We start from the raw sequence: 22,543 nt of genomic DNA on the forward strand, positions 1-22,543 counted from the left end.
AAGTTTGGTAACATTATATGCAAGTGAAAACAGGACCTGATACTGGGAAATGCTGGGCAACCCAGCAGCCTCACCAGCTCCACCTATAACAAGCTCATTAATCCTGTAAAACCAACAGAGCAAAGAAAGCGTGCAGCATTCTGTTCCTTCTTGTGCAGCCTCGGCAGAATCGTTTACTAACTTCTACTTGGTCACATCTGTAAAATCCATTTAAGGCAGGGGTGGGGAACCTCTGGCTGGGGGGCCAGATCCAGCCCCTGGCTTCATTTCATCCGGCCAGCAGCAAGTCTCTGCTCTGCGGGCCAGAAGCCTCAAGCCTCGGCACCTCCTCCCCACGCGCAGGGCTACAGCCGCAAGCACTGACTCAGCGGCATGTCCCTTCAGCTCCTAGGCAGGGGGGCGATCAGGGAAGATCTGAGTGCTGCCCTGTCCCCAGTGCTGGCTCCGCAGCTCCCATTGGCTGGGAACTGTGGCCAATCAGAGCTGTGGAGGTGGTGCTTGTGGGCGTGGGCAGCGCGAACCACACAGAGCCACCTGGCCCCTCCACTTGAGGTTGGACATGTTGCCACTTCCGGGGGGGGGGGGGGGAGTACAGAGCCAGGGCAGGCAGGCAGGCAGAGCCATGGGGAAGCCCCAAGCCTCCGCACCCTCCCACCCCGCACAGGGCTGGATCTGCAAGCACCGGCTCACCCATTGTTGGAGGAAGGCTCCGAGCCTCTGCACCCCCTCCCCTCCTGCAAGGCAGTGTTGGCCTCTGACTGATTTTTTCTGTGGGTCAGCGGCCCCTGATAGAAAAAAGGTTCCCCACCCCTGATTTAAGACAAAGTGGGCAAAGAGGTGTCAGGGTAGGCCCAGCCAGCTGGCAAAGAGGAGTGAGGAGTAAAGAACCCAAAAAAACCCCTCAGATTCCCCCCAGGCTGAGTTGGCAGGATGAACAGTTAGACTTGCAAATGGAGCAGATTTGATACCCACGTCATTGAGGGGCAATAAACATGAAATGCCACAATGTTAATTGTAGAGTCACTTGTCAGAGTAAAGCCACATTTTAAGCCCTTGAGCTAGTCTTATATGCCAATACTCATCCTCAGCTCTACTCAAATTCAGCAATATTATATAGAATTCAAATTTCTAGTAAAAAATAGCCTGAAAGTACAGGCTAAAACAAAATGGTGTGATCACATTCTCTCTTGCAGCACTTTTACCGTTACAGGATAATGTAAGATCCCTATATAGGTGACTAGCTAGTTAAAAGATAAGTTGTCAGTAGATGATGCTGAAGAATAAAAAATATATAGTTCCTGAGTTTTGTAAGTCCAATTGAACTTCTTGCTGTGCACTTCAAGTGGCTTCCACTCTTGAGCTCTTAACATCGGGATAGTTTTTACTGCTGTACTTCTTTGTTGGGACTGACCAGAGACACTGAGGGCTAGATTCATAGAAGGGTTTGAGTTTCTAACTGCCACTTTAAGCACCTAAATCCCAGAATCAGGCTCCACCTGGATTCACAAAGCCCCCGCTCAGCTGCCACCCAACCTGTAGGTGCCCAAACTCACTCTGCAGCTAAATTTTGCAGTAAGTATTGCCTAGGCACCCATTTCTTCCTCTATGCACCATAGGTGCCGACTCCGTGGGTGCTCCAGGGCTGGAGCACCCACGGGGAGAAAATGGTGGGTGCTGAGCACCCACCCCCAGCGCCTCCCACCCACCCCCAGCCCTGCTGATCAGCAACTCCCACCCACCATGACAGCTGCTTCACGGCATGCACGGAGGCTAGGAGGGATGGGGGAGGAACGGGGACGCAGCCCCACTCGAGGGAGTGGGAAGGATTGGGCGGGAAGAGGTGGGGTGGGACCTCGGCTGGAGTGGGGGCGGGGCCTAGGGCAAAGGCAAGGGTCGAGCACCCCTTGGCAGTTTGAAAAGTCAGCGCCTGTCGTGTACATGTGCACTGCTGCCCCTCTCTAGGCATCCAGACACCTACGCCCCAGGGCAATGCACAAACTGGGGAAAATAGGTGTCCCGCTGCCTAACTCGTCTGGAGGGCCCAATCCAGTAAAAGTGCTCAGAGCTTGCCTACCAGATTGGGCCACACAGGAGAGTTCATACAAAATGGAGGAGCTCCCTCCTAACTTTTAGCCTAGGGGTTTGGGTAAGCACCTGGAATGTGGGAAACCCCCAGATCAAGCTCTCCCTCTGCCTGAGCAAGGATTGGAACAGGGATCTGTCACCTTGCGGCTGCATGCCCAAACCACTGGGCAATGGGATAGTCTGGTGTGGGGTTCACTCAGTCACTTCTGTTGAAGCCATGTCACTGGGGATAAATTAAAAATTCTTTGGGCCAGAGAAAAACACACATGAGCTGGAGAATGACTCTGTGGCCTGCTGGTTAGCGCACTCACCCAGGGTGTGGGAGACATAGGAGCCAGCCCCTGCTCCACTGACTCTCAGCATCCACACATGAGGAGACATGAGACTCTGTACTAAGCAGCTGCCCAGGCCTTCTGCTGGTATTAGCTGCAATTGCCCTTTTAACCAGGTTCAGTGTCTACTCTAAACACAGGTTTCAGAGTAGCAGCCGTGTTAGTCTGTATCCGCAAAAAGAAAAGGAGGACTTGTGGCACCTTAGAGACTAACCAATTTATTTGAGCATAAGATTTCGTGAGCGACAGCTCACTAAATGCAACATGCAGCACAGTGTAATGAGACGAGCCATTTTCAAATCTTTCCTCACACTTTGGTCAGAATCCAGTTTGTCCAAGACTGATCTGCTCCCCTCCCTCTGCAACTTTACCATTCATAGCAGAGCACGATAGTTTTTGAAGGGCACGTATTGAAGACCAACGCTCTACCCCACCTACTCCAATGTTTTCTGCCATGCCACATGTGCATCCAGTATTTTAAGGGTACTCCTAAATCAGGACTGCCCAGAGTTTAGCAGCATACAGTGAATGCAACAGATTACAGGTGCCAGGTTACAACATTCCATCTTGATCAACACTAGAGTCAAAATGGGGCATTAAAGGATTCCACTTGTAGTCTGTGTGGTCCACATCCTGTGCCAAAGAAGAGGGCACCCACTGGCTGCATTTATGGGTAGTAGCTGCATTTGAGGTGCCCTGTCCTACTTATAATTTTATTGTGTAAATGACCCAGAGCTGCCAACCCAGAGCAGTATCTCCCTGACATGAAGAAACACGCCTTAGGTCTAATGCATCCAAGCATTAAGCACCTGCTGGAAGAGCAGAAGTACAGACTTTAATTACTATGAATGTGAGCTCATTCTCACTCAATGAGCTGAAACAGGCATGCTCAGATCAGTCCGACATCTGAATCAGAACGGAGAGACAGCACACAGTCTTTCCTGAGGCAGAAGCAGCAGCTAAAGAGTGGGGGCAGGGGAGTTTAAATCTCAAACTTTTCTTTCAAGAAAACTTAGAACAATGCAGAATGGTTACTTCTCGATCAAATTTCATCAGCAAGAGGAGGAATTGGAACCTAATTCAAAGCTTATTCATACCCTGCAAAACACCAGGAAAGTCAATGGAGTTTCTGCACCAGCATAAGTCACTGCAGAATTTGGCCCTGCTTGTCCATATGGAATGGGGCTCAGCTCACAAGTTGTGAGTCACAACCAACCATGGTTCTTCATTAATGAAAGCTAAAATTAGGAGTTAGGCCTATTGGAACTAGTGATGATCAGTACATGAGCAATATTGTGTAAATTATAAGTCTCATCCCACTTCCTTTGACACATGGGTCCTGCAGGCATTGGATCACTTCCTATATGCATACACACACTTTAATACACCACAGAATGGATGGAGCTGGAGAAGTTCTCATAAATCTAGGCAAGAGGGAATGACAATGATGTTAGAAACCATGGCCAAATTTTTCAGACTTGGTTGCCTAATGATGGGCACCTAAATCACTGTTTAAGCACCTACATTAAAAAATGGCCTGATTTTGAACTCTGAACACCCCATTACAATCAGGCAAAATTTATTAAAGTACCTACATATGTATTTAAGCGTCTAACTTTAGACAACCAAGTTTGAAAATTATGGTCCATATTTTTTCCTCTGAAACGTAGTGCCCTCTTTTCAAAATGAATTTATAAACCCAAGTTTACTTTTCAACTATTTATACTTGTTTATTTTTTGCATTGTATATGAACAATGAAAAGAGATAGTTTCACTTTTGTTTACAGTCACTTTCTAGTCAATTTCACTTGCAGACTCTCCTGCATTAATGAAACATTGCCATGTTTGGGTTGCAAACACTGCAGGAGGATGCCAGCTCAGAGGGATTTTTGGTTGTTTCAAACTGTTTCTGTAGGATTCTTTTTAATTCACTGAAGTTCTGTTGGATGTAGATTGTATGAAACCTGCTTTCACAAGTCTTTCATCTGGAGCTAAAGTTTACCAGACCCTGTCATTTGAGTAATTGCATAAACATTTTTTCATTAATTCATTGGCATCTGCACCTTTAGCACAATACAAAGGGCAGGAAACTTACTGTAGCATCATTTTCCTGCAACAGACTGTGTGTGAAATGGGAGCAGTTGCAAATTGGCTCTCTTGACACCTTCTTATCTATGCAGTTAAAAATAACCAAGCAGACTTTTTCAAAAAGAGAAATGTTTCCCTCTTCTAAAGCACACTTTTGTCAGCAGCCCGGTTCTATTCAGTAGAGAAATATGTATGTACAGTCTATTTAAACTCTACCACTCATTGCACGTGAGTTCGGACCCTCAGGGTTTCTTCTGTTACAGCTGACAACATCCACCATGCCTAAAGTAGTGCAAGGAGCTGCATTCCTTACACTGCTTTAGGTGTCGGGGATGTCATCAGCTGTAGCTGGGGAGACAAACATGTCAGCCCCAACTCAGGTCTTGGCATGTAGAGCCTTTCAGTTCAAATTCAGATATTATACGCTAACCAGCCCCTTCGCCCCGCCCCACTTTAATTTACATGTGCAAATCTAGTGCATGTGGTCCGAGCTCTGGAGTCTAAAGTTCTCCATTTAGTCACAAAACAGGCTCTGGAAGGGCAACAACAGTTCACGTTTCTCCCCGTGCCTCCAAACATGACTTGGCGGAATCACCTCTGGGTTGTACTCTAGGTTTGAACAGTGGTGCGAGTGCAGGGATCAGGTGCTTCTGCCTCCAGGTCGCAAGACCAACACAAAAAGTTCCATAAGCTAAGTCAGGCCTCACTGAGTCCTGTGCAACCACATTGCAGCTTCTCAATTTGCACAGGTGAGACTGGATTGTAATGCAGTAAACAATTCTGTTGCTAATTGTAAGGGGACTGTTGCCCCCTTACTAACCTTCAGTGGGGGTGTTTTGGTTGGCTAGCTCCCAGTACTAAAAAGGGGGAAGGGTTGATGGGGAATCAGGACCCTGAGACTGACAGCCCCCAGGAACAAGGGGAGAGGCCAATGCTCCAGGTCAGCCTGAATGACAGGGCAAGCAGGCTAATCAGAGCGTCAGGAGGCCAGGGAGGTCCCGTCCTCCCTGTGAGCTGGATTTGCCTGGGTCAGACAGAGTGGGGCCGAGCTAAGGAGAAAGCAGGGGCCCAAGCTGAGCTGGGGAGCAGAGCTCTGCCAGATCCAGAGGGACCAAAAAAGCAGCCCGGAGAGAGCAGACCCTGTCCTGGGAGCAAAGCTGCAGCCCCAAAGCCAGAGGCACAGCCCAGAGAGAGCAGACTTGCCCTGGGAGCCGAGCTGCAGCAATCAGAGCCAGAGGGGCCAGAAAAGCAACCCAGGCAGCAGGTCAGTGCTGGGAGCAGAGTCACAGAAGCAGCCTGCGGAGCAGATCAGACCTGTCCTGGGAGCAGAGCTGCAGCAACCAGAGGCAGAGGGGCCAGAGAAGCAGCCCAGGGAGCTGGAGGCAGAGCAGCAGCAGCAGCAGTGCTGAGGCAGAGTGGTGCAGCTGGGGCTGGAGCAGTCCGGAGCTGGGTGCGGTGAGCAGCTGGGGAGAGCGAGGGGGACCCTGGGCAGCGGGCCCAGCACAGGGAGACGCCTCAGCCAGGAGGCTCTGGAGGCCAGGCTTGGATCGTAACCCCGACAGGCGGGGGCGACACTGGGAAGAAGGGTCCTACCACTTAGAGCCTGAGAGCGCGTGGCCACCACCAGAGCAAGTGTCCAGCCCACAGCATCCCTGCAGCACAGCCAGGGCCTGAGCAGGAGGCCTGGGACTTACAAGGAACAAACTGTGAACTGCCCGGACATTCCAGAGACACTGTCATGTTCCCTGCCACAGAGCGGGGTGATGTGTTTCCTTTAACCTTTCCCATTTTTCCTTATTCTTTTTAAAATTGTTGATTAAATAACTTGCATTTGCTTTAATTTCTATGTAATGGTCAGTGGGTCAGAGAAGTGCCCAGGGCAGAGAGCGTACCCCGGAGTGGGGACACCCTAGCCCCTGTCCTAGGTGACCACAGCAGGGTTGGGGGTCGAGTCCCCCAGGAATCCTGGGCCCAGCCTTGTTGGGGTTACGAGGACTCTGCCAGACAGGAGAGTGGAAGGGGAGTCCTCAAGGGCAGGGAGGCCACTGGATAAAGGAAGTGGGAGCGAGGACTCAGATCCTTTCGCTAGCCCACTTCACCGGGGTAGTGCAGAAGCCAAGAAAGTTCCTCACAATAGCGGGACTATTCCCCCGCTTACGCAATGCACAAGGAGGAACAGAATGCTGCTGACGCTCTCATAGCTGTGCTGGTGCAATGGCCCCAGCATGGCTGACACCAGGCACATAGCTAAAAGCATGAGTCTCTGCAGCTTGAGATAAAGAGCCAAATTTCTCAAGCTCAGCTCTGTCATAGACCCAGACCAGAGGTTCTCAAACTGTGATCTGTAAGCTTCATTCAGGTGGTCTGCGGATAGTTCCCTCTAAGGTGCGCGCCCTTCACACAAGAGAATGAAGGGCCACCACCTAATTAGGGGAGCCATGTCTGCGTGGCTCCCCTAATTAGGTGCCTGGAACCTGGAGAAGACACACATGTAAGGTGAGGTGGTGACCTGGGGGGAGTAAGGGAGTGGGGCCAGCGGGGTGAGAAGAATTTGGGACATGCAGGGCTGCGGCAGCCAGAGAAAAAGATGACTTTCCCCAGCTCCAGGGCTGCAGCTGCCGGGGACAGACCCCCCTCCTTCCCAGCCCCAGCTCAGGGGCTGCTGTGGCAGAGGTGAGACCCCCCTCCTTCCCAGCCCCAGCTCGGGGGCTGCAGCGGCAGGGGGAGAGAGGGCACATCCATCGCATTAGAAAGATAAGACTACAGATATTAAAATATGAGTTGTGTGCTTTTAAACGTAGAACAAAAAACTATTATTATTATTAAGGTTTTTTTATATAGCGCTTTTATCCAAAGCACCCTACAATAGGTCAGCTAACGGTACAAACAACATTTGGAAAGATCATTAAGTGATCCACCGAGACCCTCAGCGATTTTCAAGTGTTCCGAGAAAAAAAAGTTTGAGAATCACTGACCCAGACAATCTGTGGATCAGGTACAGAGGGGGACACAAAACCACAAACCAGTAAGCCCCACAGGCTCAATTTACTTTTGTCACTACAGTTAGGAAATACGTCTTTGAATACACTAAGGCTGTGTCCGCTGGTTCCCTAGATGCCTTCGAGGAGCAGTGGACGCTGTCTGGGACTCTCTACTCGGTATCCCCCTCTGAATCCCTGATTTTGACTCTCTGACCCTCACTCCTTTCCCTGTTTTCTCATTAGTTGTCCCCTGGAATTAGTTGGACTCTGGGTCTGGTAGTTCCTCCCCTTAGGCTGAGGTGAGGAGCCTTTGGCTGTGGGCAGGCAGATTCCCAATAGGTTCTAGCTGCCTGAATTCTCACACACCTGAGGTCCAGGTTTCTCTTTCCCTACACACTCCCTTCTTAGGGGAACGCACTGGAGTCTTTTTGTTCAGACTTGCCCCCAGGGTGGTTATCCAACTTCCACCCACAAAAGTTGCATTTCTTGGGTGGGGAACACCCCCGTAGTTCTGTTTCTGCCCATAAGTCTTCACACCAAGAGCAACCTGATGGGCTACTCACCTAGCTTATTTCCCCTTTGCTTTGGGGCAGAGCCTGCTGTTGTTCCCCATTTTTCTCCTCAAGTAGGGATTCTGGTCTTGAACTGGGGCTGGGGTTCCTCCCACCATTCTGGTGGTAAGGGTCCCTGTCAGACTTCTATCAACAACCTAGGCGTACTCTTCTCCCCTACATCTTGTTCTGGGCTACCTCTCCCTTTCCCTGGGGAGGTCCTATTTTTGCTCCTTGGTCTAGGGTTTTCTGATTTTTCTGTTTGAAGCCCCTTTTCCTCATTCCCTGTTGCCACTGCTTTTTGCCACAGGGGACCCTGGGACCCATCTTCCCCTTTTAAGGGAAGGGACTCCAGTCAGTTCCCACCATGACTGGATGAGGCAGCTTATCTATTACCTGGCCCACTCCCATTTGAACTTCTCCTTCATCTCTAGGGGGAATCTCAGCCACTGGGTAGAGTCTCCTTTTCCCATTTATGCACTCCAACTCTAAGCTTCTACCTGGCAACATTCATAAGAATACAAGAACGGCCATACTGGGTCAGACCAAATGTCCATCTAGCCCAGTATCCTGTCTTCCAACAGTGGCCAATGCCAGGTGCTCCAAAAGGAATGAACAGAACAAGTAATCATCAAGTGATCCATCTCCTGTCACCCATTCCCAGCTCCTGAGGCTAGGGACACCATCCCTGCCCATCTTGGCTAATGGCCATTGATGGACCTATCCTCCGTGAATTTATCTAGCTCTTTTCTGAACCCTGTTATAGTCTTGGTGTTCACAACATCCTCTGGCAAGGAGTTCCACAGGTTGACTGTGCATTGTATGAAGAAATACTTCCTTTTGTTTGTTTTAAACCTGCTGCCTATTTCTTTCATTTGGTGGCCCCTAGTTCTTGTGTTATGAGAAGGAGTAAATAACACTTCCTTATTTACTTTCTCTCCACCAGTCATGATTTTATAGACCTCTCTCATAACCCCCCTTAGTTGTCTATTTTTCAAGCTGAAAAGTCCCAGTCGTATTAATCTCTCCACATACGGCAGCCGTTCCATACCCCTAATAATTTTTGTTGCTCTTTTCTGAACCTTTTCCAAAGTCCAGTATATCTTTTTTGGGGTGGGGCGACCACATCTGCACGCTGTATACAAGATGTGGGCGTACCATGGATTTATATAGAGGCAATATGATCTTTTCTATCTTATCTCTCCCTTTCTTAATGATTTCCAACATTCTGTTTGCTTTTTTGACTGCCGCTGCACATTGAGTGGATGTTTTCAGAGAACTATGAACAAGGACTTCACAATCTCTTTCTTGAGTGGTACCAGGTCTTTACCAAATCCCTTCGAGTCCAGTGAGCGTCTTGAGGCAGTGTCCAATCCTGCTGCCGCCTCCTGCCCACTCCTACAGGAATGGTTAGCAGTCCCTTTTTTTGCCTGTCTCCAATAGTCACAGTCCACCTACATTCCATTACTACGCAGTCCCACTTTATAAGCCTCCATCCCCCAAACTGACAACAAACCACTCCCTGGGTCCCTGAAGGAGTTCCCCTCATCTCCTTTTTCTTTTCAGTCATCCTTGGTGTGGCAAAGTCACCCCTCTTCTCCCCTGACTCTGGTCCTTGAAATAGCCAGACCTCTCTCCTGGGAAAGTCCACTTCCACAAACCCTTCTGAGAGTTTGATCGCTGCCTGTGGCCCCAGACACAGGTATTTATAGAGAGGCTCTGGAGAAATTGTTGCATTATTATTATTTTGGTCTATATTTTGCCCCTCTTCCCCCCCACCCTCCAAACCTCATCACTGCAGTATCTGAGCGCCTCACAATCTTTATTGTATTTATCTTCATACACTCTTGTGAAGTAGGGCACTGCTATTATCTTCATCGTAATGATGAGAAACTGAGGCACAGAGAGACTAAGTGATTTGCCCAAAATCATATACGAAATCTGTGGCAAATCAGGATTTGAATCCAGGTCTCCGACAGCCCAGACTATTTCTAAACAGCAAAAAAATTAAAGCAACATTTTAAACAGATAACGCCTCCATGTGCAGTCAGTCACTTTTCTGGCATCTCAAAGAGGCGACATTTCAGTTTAACTTCTGTTTACAAGTATATAGAGTATTGCAGTGTATTGGCTAGCGTGCATCTTCCCCTCTGTCTCCCTTGGGGTTTCATACTGCCTCCCTTCACAATCATCGCTGAGCACTGTCCACAGAAAAATTAATAGCAACTTTGACCATTGACTTCTACGGAAGAGAACCACTCAACTATGTATTGGACCATGTACTGCTACCAACAATTCTCCCTTCACTCACATGTTAAGGGTCTGCATTTTAGGAGCAGGAGAAGGAATGTTTTCTCCTGTGGCACCATGATTTCCCAAACAGTCTTTATGCTCAGCATAGCAACAACCATGAAGTCTTAGGTGAACATGGATTGGTTCCATGATTTTTTTTTTGAGATATATACCAATGCCATATAAATAACTTCCTGCATCAGAACATACACCCTCTTTCCTCCTATTTGAAACCCTTTGGACAACTGTTAACTCACACCAAGAGCCTTGTCTACAAGTAGAGTTGCACCAGTTGAAGATAAGTTGTGATTTTTAAACTGGTTTAGATAAACCAGTGCAGAAGGCTGCATGGTCACTCTTATCTCAGTTTAAGAGTGGCTTCAGATCAGTTTAGCTGATTCATAGATTTTTAAGGCCAGAAGGGATCATTATGATCATCTAGTCTGACTCCCTGTATAACACAGGCCACAGAACTGCCCTAAAATAATTCCTAGGGCAGATCTTTTAGAAGAAATACCCAATCTTGATTTTAAAATGGTCAGTAATGGAGCATCCACCATAACCCTTGGTAAACTGTTCCAATGGTTAATTACCTTCACTGTCAAAAAAGTATGCCTTTACTTCCAATCTGAAGCGGGTTTGTCGTAGACTTAAGCTAACCTGATTTCAGACCCTCAGACCAATTTACGTGTTCATGCTGAGAGTGTTATAGCAATTTAGTTACATTGGTTTAGATTAAATCAGTGCACAAACCATAATCGGCATGGCCCCTCTCCTGTAGCTCAAATAGAAGTTATGTGTTTGATGCAGGAATCACTGGGTGGAATCCTATACAGGAGGTCAGACCAGATGATCAAAATATTCCCTTCTAGCCTTAAAATCCGTTAAGCCCACACAAGGCACACAACACCAGAAGTTCAGTGAGGCTGGTTTGGTGTGGAAGGGGACAAACTGGGTTTCAAGAGAAAAAGTCCTTCAGCCCCTGTAGAGACCTAGGTTAGAGCACTGCGGGGTGGTAAGGAGGAAGGCAAGGGGCTTAGCTGGTTTTGTCTGAGGTTGTTTGTTTGCCCATTGTAGTGAAGGCCAGGAGTACAAACCCTCCTCCCCAAATTACACAGCTGTGTTAGAGCCATTGAGAACAAAACGCTGTCTACCTTTCCCTTGCATTAACACACGGCTTCCGTTCACTGCCCAGTTTTCAACACGCTTGGATAATGGACCTCCCCCTGACCTGACTGAACCCATTCACTTCTCCAAACCCAATATCTAAGTCTACTTAAATGCCATTCAGAAGCTGTTAGCCTGTCAATTTCTGTGATAATTTGGTGAATGGACTTGTCAAACAAATTGCCATTATTACGGGCTGACTAAATGCGAGCAGGGAGAGGAGGCTCTTCTCCTACCCCTGCTAGCCCCCTACCCCCATCAGCTCAGACAAACACAACGAGCCAATTAGGAGGTAAGTGACAAAGGCAGCTCACAATTTAAGCCAGCCCTGCTTAAACAAAAAGCACGCTAGCAGCTTTAAACCTAGGGAAATTTCTTCAAGGGACGTTCACAAAAGCTGCAGAGCAGTTAGCCAGCACGCAGGATCCAGGCGAGGCGTTATTAGCAAACATTTCTATTGTGTGGGCCTCAGGTTGGGGCCGCATTGTACTTGGTGCTGTAGAGCCATAATCAATGAAAGTTCCTGCCCCAGAGAACTGCTATGACAGATATAGGTGTGATGGCCAACAGCAGGGTTGAACCAGGGACCTCCAAAGCTAAAAACATCAGCTACTATAGTTTGAGCTAAAGAGCTCTGGAGCTGGGGGCTGTAACAGACTAGTGTCCTTGGTGGAGGACCTGTAACATACCCACACCAGTGGGGTACATAGACTGCATCTCTTGGCAAAGCTTTCAACTGGTGCATTTTAAGTCAGCACTAAGGACCACATTTAGTCCCATTCTCATCTGTCCAGCACCACAAGTGAGTGAGGTGCAGGACAGTACACAGAACTGGCAACGCTGCATGCCCCAAGGAACCTGCACGTTAAGGCCTAGTCTTCCCAGTTCCAGCCCCCTCTGTAGCTGCAGTGGTATAACCCCCAGCAGGCAGGGTAAACAAGGAGAAGGCATGATTTACACCCTTCAGCTTACCCCAGTTCCAAACTCTGTCAGCACAAGCAAAGCTGCTATTTGTCTGCACTAGGGGCTTCTGTCAGTGCAGCTGCATGGATGGCTGAAGCCGGGGCAAATCCCCAGTGTGGAGAAGGTACGAGGCACTCTGATGGGTGCAGACACAAGTGATACACACAGATGGCAGGATACACTAGGAAATCCATAGGTGAGGATGACTTGAAGGCTGCCCCTCACCCCCAACTGATTTAGGACCTGCAATGAGCTGCACTCTGGCCAACTGCTATTCTTGAGTGGATCCACATCGACTTAAATGGGGCTGCACCTAGGTTCACACAGAAAGGATCAGGGCTTAGAACTAGTGCTGGACTTGGCCCTGAAGAGGTTACTTTCCTCTTCACAAATCCTACTGACACTAATAGGATTTCATTTGGAACATCGTGAGCTCATTCCCTAAGCCTCTGGGTGAATTCACAGCAGGAATTTGTACAGCACCCAGCAAAGTGGGGCCCTACTGCTAATGGGTGCCTCCAAGTGCTACTGTAAATGTCCAGCAAGTCAGCTTACACATAAGTCCAAAGGGCAGAGCGTGTTTTGTTTTGACAGCAAAACTCACTGCAAGGGTGGAAGATGGATGAGCTTGATAAGTTTATGGAGGGGATGATATGATGAGATTGCCTATCTGGGACTGCTAGTAGCAAATATCTCCAACAGCTGGAGATGGGGCACTAGGTGGGGAGGGCTCCGAGTTACTAGAATGAATTCTTTCCCCAGTTCTGGCTGGTGGGTCTTGCTCACATGCTCAGGGTACAACTGATTGCCATATTTGGGGATAGGAAGGAATTTTTCCCCAGGTCAGATTCATAGATATTAAGGTCAGAAGGGACCATTATGATCATCTAGTCTGACCTCCTGCACAACGCAGGCTACAGAATCTCACCCACCCACTCCTGTGATAAACCTCACCTAAGTCCTCAAATCATGGTTTAAAGACTTCAAGGTGCAGAGAATTCTCCAGCAAGTGACCTATGCCCCATGCTACAGAGGAAGGCGAAAACCCCCCAGGGCCTCTTCCAATCTGCCCTGGAGGAAAATTCCTTCCCGATCCCAAATATGGCGATCAGCTGAACCCTGAGCATATAGGCAAGATTCACCAGCCAGATACCCAGGAAAGAATTCTCTGTAGTAACTCAGATCCAACCCCATCTAACATCCCAGAGACCGATGGCAGAGACCCTGTGAGGGTTTCACCTTCCTCTGCAGCGTGGAGCACAGGTCACTTGTAGGTTTAAACTAGAGTAAATGGTGGATTCTCTGTAACTTGAGGTCTTGAAATCATGATATCAGGACTTCAGTAACTCAGCCAGAGGTTAGGGGGTCTATTACAGGAGTGGGTGGGTGAGGTTCTGTGGCCTGCGATGTGTAAGAGGTCAGACTAGATAATCACAGTGAACTCTTATGGCCTTAAAGCCTATAAGTCTAAAACAAATTAGAAGTTTTTAGAATAGCAAGAATCAACAGGGATTTTATCTGGCTGTGTATTAATCCTGTGGGTTTAAATTTTGAATTTAAATTCATTGTGGGTCTTGAGGTTAATGTTCAGAGACCCAGAAGATCAGCATTCTAGTCCTGGCTTTGCTACACACTTCAGATGCGATTTTGGATCCCAAAATCTGTGTCTCAGTGACCCCATTTGTTAAATGAGGATAATACTCCTCTACTTCCCAGCGTTCATTAATGTTTGTAAAACCCTTTGAGGTCTTTAGCTGGGATGGGCTCCAGAAGTGCAATGTATTCGGATTACATATGACGACTAGAGAGGATACAACGTGCAGATAAGAAAAGCTACTCTTGCTACTGCATACCTGGGTATTTGTTCATAGCTCTTTTCTTTCTGGAAGAGGATGGAGACACAACTGTCACTGAAGGCTTCAATGCACAAACACGAAAGCGTGGAGAGTTTGGTTCCCTAATGACCATCTAGAACCACAGGGTCCTCAGCGTTAGCTCCACTGAACAGAAGCATGATGTAGCAAATCACACAATTTATTGCAAACACTCAGATCAGTCAAGGCAGCGGCTCATGCCTTATTAGCAGAAGTGGCTGCAGAATGCCTGGTTACCCTCCCACACACACACCGCCAGTTGCTTAAAGAACTATAACAAAAACCTTCAAAACTCTTCACATAGTTCAAATACTTCACATAAAAGGAATTTTTATTCTTACATCTCAGATTACAAGAGCCCCTAACGTGACACATGCTTAATTTGTCCGTCCCCCCCTTTTTTTAAAAAAAAACAAAAAAAAACACATGCAAGCTGCTCTGGCAGTAGGATTCCAGTGGAAATCTGAGGCAGCACGGTCTAGGGTAGGGTCAAGACACCAGTGTTCTATTCCAGCTCTGCCACCAACGTACTCACATGACCTAGAGCAGGGGTAGGCAACCTAGGGCACGCATGCCAAAGGCGGCACGCAAGCTGATTTTCAGTGGCATTCACACTGCCCGGGTCCTGGCCGCTGGTCCAGGGGGCTCTGCATTTTAATTTAATTTTAAATGAAGCTTCTTAAACCTTTTAAAAGTCTTATTTCCTTTACATACAATAGTTTAGTTATATATTATAGACTTATAGAAAGAGACCCTCTAAAAATGTAAAAATGTATTACCGGCACGCGAAACCTTCAATTAGAGTGAATAAATGAAAATTCGGCACACCTGAAAGGTTGCTGACCCCTGACCTAGAGCAAGTCGCTCAATCTCTCTGGGCCCCTGCTTCCCTTCCCATCGTCTATCTATTTATATTTCTCTTTAGGCAGGCGCTATCTGTCACTGTACAGCTCCTAGCACAATGGGGCCCTTGGTCTCCGTCGGGTGCTGGAACAATTTTTATATTGGGGGAGCTGAGAGCCATTGAACCAAACTGTAAACCCGGCATATAATGGAAACCACTTCAAGTCAGAGGGTGCAGCAGCACCCCCAGCACCTCTAGTTCCAACCCTTCTAGTCAGGGCCTACAGTAATACTTGCAGTGCTAATGCAGACCAAGTTCTGCCATGGCGTGTTTTGCCTATGCAGGGACTACAGATTTGGATCCTCAATAACCATTTTTCCTTGAAACAGCACTACCTTGTGAGTGCCTGCTTTCCCCGTGGGGGATGCTGCTCTACACACACAAGGAGACCTGCATCTGAGTCCCCGCCCTGCTCTCACCTTCCCCAAACGGACAGCAGTTGGAATTGCTATGGAAGCCCCTGGTAGGAAAGGGAGGGTGTGTGCCACACCCTCCTGCTGCTCGGCAGTAACAGTGATGGATCATAAAGGAGCATTAATGGACTCAAATGTGAGTCCAGTTCAGCCCTACCCAGCCAGGACAAAGGTGGCTACAACACAGGTTTTCAAAGGGCGAGGGCAGAGCCGGTACTTGGCATAAGCAGAGTAAGCAATTACTTAGGCCCCAAGCAGCTCAAGGGGACCACCTGTTCGCTTTTTATTATAAGAACTTGTGTGTTTTAGTATTGCGGGGGGTAGGGGTGGAAAATGTTCCTGTTTTGGGCCCCCAATGGCTAACACTGGCTCTGGGTGATGGCTGCAAGCAGGAGATAATGCAGAGAGAATAAAAAGCCATTGAGCCCATGGGGACAGACACTGTGACCATGTTGGACTTCCACTCGGGGACAGATCCCTTGTCCCTACAGCTGGTGAAATTCAGACAAGGACCTTGGGTGGAGGGAAGAACCTGGAGCTGGCTGTCCTGCTTTGCCAGTGACCTTTGCCTCCTAAGCCCCAGGGAAGCCCTTTACAGCCCCACCAGAGAGGGGTCTGAGTTGCCATGGCCAGGAGAGCAGAGCACAGTGGTCAAACAGCAAGAGACCAAACATACATTCAGATCTCTTTGCAGGAGGGTCTAGCTTCTCTTTCCAGGAAATCAATAATTCCCCATTCTGGATGGTGGCAAACAAACAAACAATCTACATATCTGATTTGCCTTAATAATACTTCACGGGCAACCGCAGCAGATATGGGGAGTCCACCTGTGCATGTTTTCTTACTGTGCAAGAATGAGCATTTTATACCGTTCTGAGCCAGTGTCCCTCTACGGAGATGCACCACATTTGTCCCAAACTTTGGTGATATGTCAACTGGGCTGTCCCATCAAGGATTGTGGCAATATGATAAAAGCGTTATTAGTATTTATCTCTGTAAAAATCATTGCAGCTGGGAAGGTAGGTAAGTGGTAGGTATTGTTAGGAGGAATATTGTAGTTTTATCTAGTACCTTTCATTCCGAGGATACCAAAACACTTAATGCACAAATCAGTATTATGGTAGCACCCACAAAGTGGTAGGCTCTGTACATACCTAGAGTGAGACTTGTTCCCCGTTCCATAGCCCACAGTGAGAGAAAACTGGTGACAAAAGCCCCACAATCAACGTTTCAACGCAGTATCCAACCAACCCGCAGCGCAGCAAGTGGGTAAGAGAAGGGAGACTTTGGACAAGGACAACAACAGGTGCCATGGACCTCACTGAAAACTTCCACAATCATTAGACTTCATGGAAATGCCAAAGCACAGAGTTTCCTTGGTGGGATTTGAATCTGTGGTTGAAAGAAAGCTAGGTATTGCCAAGCTAATACTTAGACCACTGACCTATCCCCTCCTTTTTAATTGAGCGCGCTGTAGTTTTGAATTCATTGGTACCCCATAGGACATGATTTTGCTACCACTGACTTTCTTATACCTGCTTTTAAAGTGGTAGCATCCTTCCAAGCCAGCATCCCCACACTCTATTGAATTGGTTTTCTTTTTCTGGTTGGGCTGCTAACATTCACTTTGTGCCTACCCTTACTGCTGGCCCAACTGACATTTATGCTAGTGCCTTAAGATCACAATGTACATCATTATGCTCTTGCCAATAAGGCTGGCTGGGATGTGAAGTGTCTATATTTTAGTAGGATCAGTACTTTCTGCACAGGAACTGAAATATAAAAGGCAATTTCAACAGTTGTTCCTAAGTAGCCCACCCCACACACATCCACTCTGCACCAGCTTGCTTTCAATGATGGATACAGAGAAAGCTCAGTGCTAAAGAAACTTTAAAGAGAACAAAACTACTATAAATTGGAAGTGCCTCAGCTCTTTCCATTCACAGGCAGATCTGCTTTGAATGGCAGCCACAGAATTGATCGGCCCCCAAAAGAGACGGAATCGCAGGCACGTCAGCCCCTTCAATACACTTTAAGTAAAGACTTAAACCCACCATATTCTAGTCCCCAACTGAAACTCCACAATAAACACCTTTATAACACAAATCCCTCTGCAACATGCAAAGGCATTGGCTCCCAAGAACCAAGCTGTAATGTTGTGATGTATTGAAACTGCAATTGTGTACTTCAGTCTAAATCTTCTGATGACAGTTCTTACTAATGACATTTTTCCACCAACAAACTAGAATAGGCAGCTCTCCTCCACTAAAAAATTTTAAAACATTCTTTATAAAGAGTATCCTGAACTGTTCTTAGCTCTAAGAAATACACAAGTGCATTCAGAATTCGATCAGATATTCTGGAGTCAATATTGCCCCATCACTAATGAGCTGACTGATTACTCCTAATCTCATGCAAAATTAGATCTACATTGTTGTTTTATAGGCTGGAGTTGCTTTGACACATCTCACAGCCACAAGAGCAGCAGAAATCTAATTTTAATGTGACTATTACAGCTGTATATAATAGTCATAAAACATATAGCATTTCACATCTTTAAAGTGCAGTACATGTAACTACTGTGAAAGTTTCATGATATATGCTGTGGAAAACAATGTGAAACTGATAAAGATGTCTTTAGAAGTGAGTACCAGTAATTTTTGAGCATTGTACAAGTAAACATAGGGTCAGATTCCAATCCATTTACTTACAGCTAGTAGCATCTAACTCTTAGTATTCCTATGGACTGCAATGAACTATTTGCTGATTAAAGGTACTATTTAACATGAGCAAAGATGTCAGAATCTAGTCCATAATAAAATATCCTGATCCTACTGTATTAGTTTTAACTTGTGTCCAGAAACTTCCCAGCCCTGTAATCTAACTCTTTTCCACCCTCTCACACATACATATTTCCATCCAACACCACAAACTTAGGAAAGTTTACATAATTCCCTTCCCCCCCATTTCTTGAAGTTATTCAGAAATATCTCTGCTGAAATATTTTAGCTGGGGTTGCTAAGAAAGTTTAAATAATTGAAATCCTATTAATGAAGATCTGCTTCATCATATTTTAAAAGAATTAAAAATTGCTCTCATTATAACTATTTCAGACCCATTTGGATCCACTTTTCTTGGGTTGTTCTTGAAGAATATCTATTATAAACTCTCACTTATAACCAATACACTTCAAAGGATTAGAGCTTCACTCCTACCTGAGAAGTCTGAGGAAGTCTTAGCAAAGTTGCTGAGAGCTGTCAAGCACATTACTCCTAAGAGAAAGGTAGAAGTGGGAGACACATCTGGGCAGTTCATCCTTCAATATCCTCAACTGCTTGTTTTCTTCCAGAGAAAATAAATCTCTTTCTCCACCCAGCCTGATACTCCTCATTGCAGAGAGATCACTACTAGTCCCCTGGCTTGTGAATGATCACAGCAACCAGCCAGGAAGCAAAAGCACTCACTGAACACACATCGCTGGGAGTGAGTGAATGGATCCCAGAGTGAGTGAAACTGACGAATGAGACAGACCTACCTGGGCCTTGGCTGCATTCCCAGGGTCCTAAAGACCACCCTTCAAACTCCAGTATCAGAGGGGTAGCCGTGTTAGTCTGGATCTGTGAAAGCGGCAAAGAATCCTGTGGCACCTTATAGACTAACAGACGTATTGGAGCACAAGCTTTTGTGGGTGAATACCCACTTCTTCAGATGCATGTAGTGGAAGTTTCCAGAGGCAGGTATAAATATGCAAGCAAGAATCAGGCTAGGGATAACAAGGTTAGTTCAATCAGGGAGGATGAGGCCCTGTTAGGCAAGGATGAGCAGCGGAGAGGTTTATGTTGTATTAAGTCCCCAATGTGATTCTGGGAAAAACCCAGTTGATTTTACTGTATAGTTTGAAATCCTCTCCCTCACATACACAGAACCATGGCAAGAGTTTTCAAGCTTGGGAGCATTTAAATCCATACTGATACATCGAAGTAAGTAGCCTGATTTTCAGAGGCACTGAGCACTCCTCCCCTCCAAAAGAATCCATCAGTTCCATACTATTCCCCAGCCCCTGAAAATGCAACAGAACTGCCATTCAGGGCAAAAGCAGCAGCCTCCTCTTCTTGCACCGCTGGAGCTGTTGATGTGGTTTCTAGGTGGTACATATTCCCTTGTTCAGGCTACAGTTGCTGGTTCAGATGCAAGACAGTAACAATCTCAGCTGCCTTAACTTCAGCAACGTGTGACCTACACAGCCCAGACTCAGAAAAGAACAGAGAATTTTAACAGGCAGAGCCAGCACTGACATTTTTTAGTGCTTACAAATTGTTCCCCCCCGCCCCAATCTCTTCAGACTCAAATATAGCAGATTTCACAGTGCAGAAAGCCAGCCTTAGGATCAGGGTTGGGGAAGGGGAGCAGGAGGGGAATTGGTTAGTAGTGAGATGATGCTCAGGGGTACACCCAAACACCACAGACTCAATTGACTGAAGTGTGCGTGCGCATGCAGGGACCACCAAAACTCCTGCCCAAGGAGAGCTCAGCTGCTTGTTCCTCTCAGCCTTAGCAGTCAATTTCCACTTCCAATGCTAGCTACCTTCACAAGGAAAAAAAAAAAAACTAGCAAGATAATTTTCATTTTAAATGAAAGCTGAACTCCTCCTGTTAACAAGGAGCCCTCCTGAGTCCCCTCCAGCTCATCAGTGATTGGCGCTCTGGATGATCAGTGTCTCTAAAAACCAGGCCTCTTAATCTTTGATCCTGCAAATGCATTAACCTCGGATTTCAATGAAGCCTACTCACCTGTGTAAAGCTAAGCAATTATGTCAATGTTTGGAGGATTGGGACCCATGTGAGTAAAGTTACAAGAATGAAGCCCAGCTTTCAGGCTCAGGCCCTAAGTCCATGGCAGATTTTTTTTTCCCCCCGCTAAAAAAACCCACTACTTATTTCTCTTTTTAAAAAAGGAAGCCTGCATCGAACAACGTATCTAAGTGAAAACCACATGTGGTTCATGCTTATATCTCAAGCCCAGCCTCTGGAATTAGGCCAAATTTTCCAGAAACATTCCCCTTTCAACTGACAGCCAGCATAATAAGTTTTACCCCAAAGGATAATTTTTTTTTCAAGAGTGGATACACACCTAACAAAGGTCTCATGATATAAGTGAGCAGGCAGAATACTGTGGACTCTATACAGGTGGATTCCTGCACCCATGCAGATCCTCAGTGATTTTGTGGAGGGGTCCATCCATGTGAAACTCCTGGCAGGATCAGGCCCCCAACAATTGACGTTCCGCTGGTTCCCTCACTACACTTTATTTCTCCTCTAACTTTAATCCCAGATGTTGGTAAATTTGCCATAGCTTCACAGGGTTTAAAAAAGAGAGGTTATTATCTATGGCACAATAGGCTACTAAGAGCTACATGTGATTTCTGTCTCTATTGTTCTTGCTAAAATGGATATGTATCACTGTAGCTTATAGGTATGAGATAATCTGCACTTATTTCTAGATATAGTTCATTATGATCACCATATTCTATGCTGCTTACCAGGCAGGACAAATAAGCAGTAATAGGACCTCTAGAAACTTACCAGCAGTTCATATAATGTTTGGGAAAGTGAAACACTCTGGCGGTATTTGCCTGAAGCAGCCCACCCTGTTAGCTGGTGTTGATCTTCGTGATTAATAGTTAAGTGGGTCTGTTGAGTCAATGATATAATGGAGATGAGAGAGACTCTGGTGACAAAGGACTGAGAGGTCCGGAGTCAGGACCCTCAAGAGCAGCTAAACGTAGGGAGCAGTTTTGAGCTGACTTTTACGTCATTGTTAATAATATTGAGCCCCAGGAAGGGGGTGAGTTTTTAGTGTCTTTATAGTGTGTGGGCTTTGGTTTTGAGCAGGTTTGGAAAGACCCCACACAAACAGAAATAACTCTCCAGAAAGAAACGATATATCAGTCTCTTAGAACTGGGCAATTCTGTTTAAACTTATCTCCATAAATGTCCTTATCCTTAGGGCATATGGGAGCATCAGCTGTGAGTTTCAAACTGAAAATGGCCACCTGTCCCAAATGCAGCAGAGACAAAGGATTATTCCTTCGTTGCTTATGGTCCTAAAGGATAAATATTAATCAGTGGATTGGTGCAAATCTGTAACTCCCTCTTAAGAGCAACAGACCCTGAAATTTGTCCATCCCTCCAAATATGCTTCCCAGGGGATATACCAACATGCATTATGTGTCTTGTTTGTGGGCTGGAAACACATATGATCATACAAATTTAGAGGTGGCAAAGCCTAATGGAGCCCATGCCCCACCGAGGCAGGATACAATCACCCACCAGAGGGTATAATCGTATATTAAACTGACATGGCTCTTGATCTCGACCAACAGGACTGACTGTTTGCCCACTCCATAGGATTACTATGGGGTATGACGAATGGTATCCATGAAGCTGTTATGTTGGGAACTATTTAAATGTACATGCTCCATTCTAGAATATGCAGAATCCTGTAATCAGTCTAGGTTTTGAGACCATGCTCATCACTTTATTGTTTGTACTAAACCTTAGGCCCATGTCTGTCAGAGACTGTTACGTATTTGGACAATCCGAGAAGTTCATAGTGCCTGATTATACATAAATATACAGGATGTATTGGGCCTGATTTCCAGAGAGGACTGAATCCAGAGAGGACCTCCCATCTCCAGCTGAAGTCAATGTGGGCAGTGGATAGGGTGACCAGATAGCAAATGTGAAAAATCGGGATAAGGTATGTGTGTGGGGGGGAGGAAGGGGGTAATAGGCTCCTATATAAGACAAAGCCCCAAATATCGGGACTGTCTCTATAAAATCTGGATATCTGGTCACCCTAGCTGGGTGCTCAACAACTCAGAAAAATCAGA

At 46.6% G+C, this 22,543-nt stretch overlaps 1 protein-coding gene across 1 annotated transcript in view; it reads right to left on the reverse strand.

The window, feature by feature from the left end:
- Positions 1-19,138, reverse strand: part of EVA1A (eva-1 homolog A, regulator of programmed cell death) — a 312,143-nt gene extending 293,005 nt beyond the window's left edge. Inside the window, exon 1 of the mRNA XM_084623447.1 lies at positions 18,866-19,138. Within this exon, the coding sequence (XP_084479573.1) occupies positions 18,866-18,965 (100 nt within the window). The 5' untranslated portion in view covers positions 18,966-19,138. The remainder of the gene's footprint in view (positions 1-18,865) is intronic.
- Positions 19,139-22,543: the final 3,405 nt, after the last annotated feature.

The sequence above is a fragment of the Lepidochelys olivacea genome (assembly GCF_965140295.1).
Source record: "Lepidochelys olivacea isolate rLepOli2 genome assembly, chromosome: 3".
NCBI classification, from domain to species: domain Eukaryota; kingdom Metazoa; phylum Chordata; order Testudines; family Cheloniidae; genus Lepidochelys; species Lepidochelys olivacea.